This window comes from Stomoxys calcitrans, chromosome 3, assembly GCF_963082655.1.
Source record: "Stomoxys calcitrans chromosome 3, idStoCalc2.1, whole genome shotgun sequence".
Taxonomy (NCBI): Eukaryota; Metazoa; Arthropoda; class Insecta; order Diptera; family Muscidae; genus Stomoxys; species Stomoxys calcitrans.
In genome coordinates this window covers 7,732,073-7,739,434 of record NC_081554.1, presented here as the reverse complement: position 1 = coordinate 7,739,434, position 7,362 = coordinate 7,732,073, and the positions used below count along the sequence as shown (strand labels likewise).

Here is a 7,362-nt window from a genome sequence, read left to right as displayed (position 1 = left end):
TTCTTATAGACCAACTGTCGTTTTTGCTAACAAAATGCGTAGAAAAAATGGCAAAGCATTTAAGTTTTCCTCTATTGATTTCCATAATACATACACAAAAACAAAATAAAGCAGCATTTTTATAACTTCATAAATTTTTGTAAAATATAGAGATTAAGATTCGGAGTAATTGCGTTTTTTCGCGCGTGCAATTCCCTTCCAGCAAGAACAATTCGTTGTTATTACATTTCTAAGAATTATATAAGAAATATCCATATCAACTGATATGGATCTTCTCCAATTTCTAGTTGTATTTAATGTTTCATTATTGTCGTCTAATTTTTTTTTTATTTTAACATACAACTAACATTTCCTTTGTTGTTGTTGTTAATATAATAAATATAATTAATAAACCATACTACAACAATGCCTCTATTACCGTTTTACACCACACCTCAACAACTAACAGCTCGCGCGCGCACATACACACACACACACACACACAAAGTAAGATATATAAACATAAGTGAAAATATAATAAAAAAAGATATAGCCTATAAGAAGATAATTGAAACATAAGCTTTCCAAGAAGAAACAAAACTAAACAAAAACATGGGGATAAACTTGATAATGATACCTATCATCATCCAATAATATACATATTTATTTTTCTAATCCCACATATATACATATATATATATATGTATGTAGTGATTAAACTAAACAAAACAAAATGCAAAGTAATATGCAAAGAACAGATTATTAAATAGAGTTAATTATTATCATACATCAAGCATCATCCATCGTTTGTCGTTCGTCGCGGTAGATATTTAGTCTACTTTCTTAAGTATATATGTACAATATATAAAACATATATATATATATATATTTGAAAACATGACGGCGATGTTGGCGATACATACATGAGTACATACCACATAAAATACTACATTTACCGAAATGTTCTTGTAAATATCATAGCATTAAGTATTTTTCTTTTCTATTTTTAAAATCGGTAACTGCTGTGCTTTTTACAAAATTATACTAACCACCTTCTCCTCATTTTTTTCGGGTATACTTTGGGTAGTTTATTACTGGAAGTTTTGATTTCTCTCCTTTTTTTTATTCAAATATTTTTCAATAAAATGATAATACATATTCGACCCATATGATGGTTTTCATTTCATATCTTTTTTAATGGGTAACATTAATTAAAAAAAGTGCCACATCAAGTTGAAGGATTTGTGCATAATTCTCATTAACAGACACCCAATGGAAGGTAATGCAAAATGCAAATTTGTCCATTAAGGGCCAGGGAAAAAATTTTCTCATATCAGTGAGTGCTATCCTATTCAAGTTAAAGCTAAAAGACAAGGGCCCTTCTTTTAATAGCCAAGTCCGAACGGCATGCCGAAATGCGACCTCATAACCTCACAAATGTCGACAGCGACAGAAGGGTATAACCACTATCACAATTTACCGTGGATGAAGTTACGAATGTCATCCGTGGCTCCAAGTCATCCAAGGGTGTTGGGCCCCGACGGGATGCAAATAAATCTGGATCTACCTGTAGTCCCGTAAATTACAACTGCCATCAACCTGTCTTAAATGCAAATTTCGCCCATGAACATTCCACTAAGGAACAGGGGCAAACTTCTCACATCAATGAGTGCATTCCGATTCAAATTTTAAGCTCAATGGTAAGGGGCCTCCTTTTTATATCCGAGTCCGAACGGCGTGCCGCAGTGCGACACCTCTTTGAAGAGAAGTTTTACATGGCATAGTACCTCACAAATTTTGCTTGCATTAGGAGAAGAAAGCCACCGTTAAAAATTTTTTCTGATAGTCTCGCCAGGATTCTAACCCAGGCGTTCAGCGTCCGAACAGCGTGCCGCAGTGCGACACCTTTTTGGAGAGAAGTTTTACATGGCATAGTACCTCACAAATGTTGCCTGCATTACAAGGGGAAAACCACCGTTAAAATTTTTTTCTGATAGTCTCGCCAGGATTCTAACCCAGGTGTTCAGCGTCATAGGCGGACATGCTAACCTCTGCGCTACGGTGGCCTTCAACACTGAACACTCATAGTACCCGAAGTATGGAAGATGGGCACAGCGATCCCGCTACGAAAGCCCGGAAAGGAGTCGAGTAAGAAGAAGTCGTACAGACCGATCTGTCTTCTATCACCAGTAGCCAAGACGCTTAAGAGACGTCGAAGCACCGTAGAGTGAAACAGCAAGTTCTCCAAGGTGGGGTGATATCTCCGGCACTGTTCAACCTCTACCTTTCCTCCATTCCACCACCTCCAGACGATATAGAGATCGTATCATATGCGGACGATGATACGATCATGGAATCAGGCCCCCACCCATTAATGACATCTGCGATAGGTTGAACGTCTTCCTCAACGAATTTGCATCATATTTCGCTGCAAGAGATCTGAAGATATCTGCCGCCAAATCTTCAGCCACATTGTTCACTACAAATACGCGTGAGGTGAATACTGAGCTGACTATGATGGTCGATGGAGAAATGATTCCGACCATCAAGTGTCCCAAAATACTTGGCGTCATATTTGACAGCTCTTACACATGCCATGCTCCCCACATGCCACATCAATTTGCGATAAAGCCAATAGTAGAAACAAGGTCCTCAAGTCACTTGCTGGCAGCACTTGGGATGCACACAAAAAAAACCTTGTTGACCACGTACACGGCAATTGGCCAGTCTGTGGCAAGCTATGCCACACGCCAGTGTGGTATCGTCAACGTTGCGACACGCAGTGGAATAATATTCAGATCTGTCAGAATGCCGCCCTCCGAACTGCGACGGGCTGTCTCCTCAGTTCTCATGTGGACCACCTCCATCAGGAGACAAAGATCCTACCAGTGCGGAGACATAACTACATTCTGTCTAAGCAATACCTTTTGGGCTGTTATCGCAGAGACCATCCAAATCATCATCTCGTGGATAGATATCCACCGCCCAAAAGCCTTAAGGTAGATCTACATGATCTAGAGCGTTAGGTTCAGCGCTACAAGAGAGAACCTCTAGATCAAGCGGCATATCAAGCAGGTCTAGACAACATTCATGCAGACACGGTGGCAGATGCGGTAAATGGCTACCGGGTGAATGACGTCCTTGGAGAACGATCGCCTCCCTTTGCAAACCAGAGTAGGTCTGGCTCAATATGTTTCAGCAGATGCGGCCGCCTTAACTACTACAGAGCAAGGATTGATGCCAACGTTTAAGATATATGTCCCGATTGTAACCAGGGACCCCACGATACACGTCACCTTTTTAACTGCCCAGCAAGGCCCACTCGACTCAGACCCAGATCCCTGTGGACGCCCCCATCTTAGTCGCAGAGTTTCTGGGCCTTGACACTCAACAGAATCAAGCAGACGAAAGATAGAACACAACAAACTGCTACAACAACAACATGGATTTCGAAGACTGCATAGCACAACAACTGCTTTGCATGCCATCACCGCTCACTTTTGCCGTTGCTTCATCAGCCCTAGCCATGTGATAGGAAAGTCTTTGTGGCACTGGACCTATCGAAGCCATTCGATACTATCAGCCGTGCCAAACTTTTGAGGACATCGCCAACGCGTCCCTCCCGCCAGGTCTGAAACGCTGGCTGGCGAATTAATTCTGTGGTCGGTCGCAAGTCATTTGTGGAATTTAGTGGTAATAAATCGAAACACCGTATAGTGAAACATGTGATATCTCAGGCACGGGATAAATGTGGTCCTTGAAAAACGACCGCCACCCATTGCACCTGAAGGAGTTATCTACCCTCGGCAAACCAGAGTAGTACTGGCTCAATTGCGTTCCCACAGGTGCAGCCGCCTCAACTCTGATGAGCTGAGACGTTTTATGTGGCGTTTATGTGCGCTAATCCGTTTAGGTTTAGATTTAGATATATTTAGCTCCCATATATATCTTTTATCCGATATGGTCTGTTACAGCTGTAGAAGCCACAATTTGGTCCAATCTTTAGCAAAATTTTGCATGAGGTGTTTTATTTGACGTCGCTATATGTGTGCAAAATTTCATTAAAATCTGTTCAGATTTTAGATATACAGCTGCGGTCAAAAAAATAGCAGCACAAAATAGTAAAATATGTTAACTGATAAAATTATATTCTTTGGAAGCATATAATATTTTTTTTTGCATATTAACAGGCATTTGTTTTGTTTTAACCCTTCTCAAAAAAGTCCTAAAATGTGTTAATTTCAGAATTAAGGGCGGTCAAAATAATAGCAGTGATAACTAAAACTCAATTAAAGAACTAATGTATCTTCAAATACATTAGTCCTTATAAATAATTATTTAATTACACAACATATGCAACATATACTTCGTCATAAAGATGTTGCAGTGAATCTACTATATTCCTGTACCTTTCCTTTTAATTTTTTTAACAGGCCCTTTGAATAACACGTCAAAACTTTTTATTATTATTAGGTTTTGCGGTGGTTATCTCATCTTCGATATTGTACCTCAAATTTTCTATTGAACTTAGATCCGATGGCTTGCAGGTCATTCCATAAGATCGTTATTATTTCCTTAAAACCACTTTATTGCTAAAAGATCAGTGCATTTCTAGTCATTGCAATGCAAATTTTGCCCATGAAAATTCCATTAAGGAACAGGGGCAAACTTCTCACATATCAATGAGTGCAGTCCGATTCAAGTTTTAAGCTCAATGATAAGGGGCCTCCTTTTTATAGCCGAGTCTGAACGGCGTGCCGCAGTGCGACACCGTTTTGGAGGGAAGTTTTACATGGCATAGGGCCTCACAAATGTTGGGAGGGGAAAACCACAGTTGAAAATTTTTTTCTGATGGTCTCACCAGGATTCGTAAGTAACTGCAGCCTTTGAAAGAATCCAAAGAGATAAGACGAAATGGATGGTTTCAATTCCCAAAACGCCTTTTACAACCGAGCAGATAAAGAAAATTGAAAAAGTTGGGAACCACAACTTTGAGATAGTCAATAACTTCATCTACCTCGGCAACGCCGTAACCGAAACAAATGACATAAGTTTTAAGATAAAATGAAGAATAATACTGGCAAGCAGATTCTACCTTGGACAAAGTAGGCAGTTTAGAAACAAGGCCACCTCTCGACAGACGAAGATTAAACTATACACGATTCTGATACTACCCGTGTTATTTTATAGTTCTGAGGCATGGGTACTTGTAAAAGCGGATGAGGCAGTGCTTGGAGTATTTCAGAGAAAGATTCTTTGTAAAATATATGGACCAGTTTGCGTTAATGGAGAATATAGGCGACGTATGAAGAATATAGGCGACATATGAACCACGAGCTGTAATAGCTGTATGTCGACGATAGCATAGTTACACGCATCAAAATACAACGGCTGCGTTGGCTAGGTCATGTTGTCAAAATTGATGGAGAAGCTCCAGCAAAGAAGTTTTTTTGCAGCCAAACACGGTGGTACACGCAAACCGGGAAGACCAAAAGCCCGATGGAAAGATAAAGTGGTGGGAGACACCTCGAAACTTGGTGTCTGAGATTTCAGAATGAGCGCAGAAGATCGAGGCGCTTGGAATAGGACACAATTTGTTGTTTTAAATGGAGCTGTTTCTAATTTGCTTCCTCTGCACTCTGGTGTACCTCAGGGTTTCGTCTTGGGGCCCCTTCTGTTAATTCTTTACGTTAATGACCTTTGCCGTTTGCAAGTCTCGACCGTTTCAAAAATTGGGCTAGGCAAAACTTCTCAACTGTTAATGCTTCTAAAACAAAAGCATTAATGTTTAAGGCCTCTAGGCACACTCTTCCTTCTCCTAATATTTTCCTTCCTTCCTTCTCCTAATATTTTACAAAATCCTTTATGGGCTTTGTGTCATCTTTGGGCGGTAGGACATTTTGTCGTCTTGGGCGAAATAACGCTAAGACGCCATAGTTCTGTTCTGCTTTTATGTCGTGGCGGGATGTTATATGCATCGCGCCTGAGGCGTCTTTCCTTGCTGGCGAGGTGTCTTAGCAGGAGCAGCAGTCTTTATCTAGTTTCTTGGAATAAGGCAGTCTAATACTAACTAATGCTAAATTTCCCATGAACATTCCATTAAGAAAAAAGGGGTCAAATAGGCTCATCATCTTTCAGGCAGATTTCTTCGCTGTCCTGAAAACGATTTGAATGCAGGAGCGGCTGCTCGATCAGACTGTCACGATAGGCATGGACAATCAGGCTGCGCTGAAGGCTTTGGTCTCGGGCCATGGGAAAAAGTCAGACCCAAGGCGTGGCGGCGTACGAGGTGGCCGAGTGAATGCAGAAAGGTGTTCTTACTGATCATTGCAAAGTCAGGTCTTCGACGTACCGCTGGACACAGGAAGAGGCGAACTACTGCAGGGTGTACGATGGCGAGTTAAAGACGGTTGAGCACATTCTTATATCAATACCCCGCAAATGCTCGAAGACACAGAACAATCTTTGAACACTCCTCCTAATTCTTTCATGTTCTTGGGGAGCACGATGTGGGCCGAAACCCCCATTTACTTACTGCATCTAGCAGCTTTTGCAAATTCTGTTTCCGGCTGCCTGACCACAGTACGCGCAAATAGCGCTGTGGAACAGTGAAACGCATGGAAGGACGATAAAAATCCTAGGAAGATCCGAATCGACTGAAGATGGAGTTAGTACTGAGAAGAAGTAGAAAGGTATTATTACGGGACACTTTGGTCTTGCACAACTCACCTTATGCTGAAAACATATTCGATTTATCATCTAGCTAAAGAAATCTCTTGACATCGCAGACTTAAATCATCATAATAATTTTTTTGGGTAAAAATATTTATTTGACAAACACAAAATTAATTTTTCAAGTCAAAAAGTAGTACAAACAAATACACATCAATTTAAAACTATTTTAAAAACATCACAGATGTCTTCTTCTTAACCTAACTTTTGGTTTTACTAAGGTGCCACTACTTTATTAGCTTCTCAATTCTCTCCTTCAACAGTATTTCGTCGGCTCCCGCAAAGCTGGACAAACGTTTCTTATTTTTGATGAAGACAAATGTTGGCATACTTTTTACTTTATAATAGTCGGCGATTTCTTCGAACTTATCAACGTTGATCTTTAGCGCTATCACTTGGTCTTTATGCTTTTGCGTCAATTTACGCACATGAGGATCCATATCCTTACAAGGACCACACCAGGTGGCATAAAAGTCGAGAACAACCAACTTATCGCCTGCATTGGCCATTTTCTTTTCAAAATCTTCAATATTTTTTATAATGGACACCATACTTGATCAATTTTGGAGTTATGATGTTCTTAAAACAAAGAATTCTATTAACAACTGATTTGCCTGGATCTGGACGGTTCAACGATAACTCAATGTGTTT

General features: G+C 40.2%; 1 protein-coding gene across 1 annotated transcript; it reads right to left on the bottom strand.

Annotated features, from left to right (window-relative positions):
- Positions 1-6,755: 6,755 nt before the first annotated feature.
- LOC106092105 (thioredoxin-1) lies at positions 6,756-7,362 on the bottom strand. The gene has a single exon (XM_013258872.2). The coding sequence runs from the start codon at positions 7,260-7,262 to the stop codon at positions 6,939-6,941; it is 324 nt and encodes a 107-aa protein (XP_013114326.1). The 5' UTR covers positions 7,263-7,362; the 3' UTR covers positions 6,756-6,938.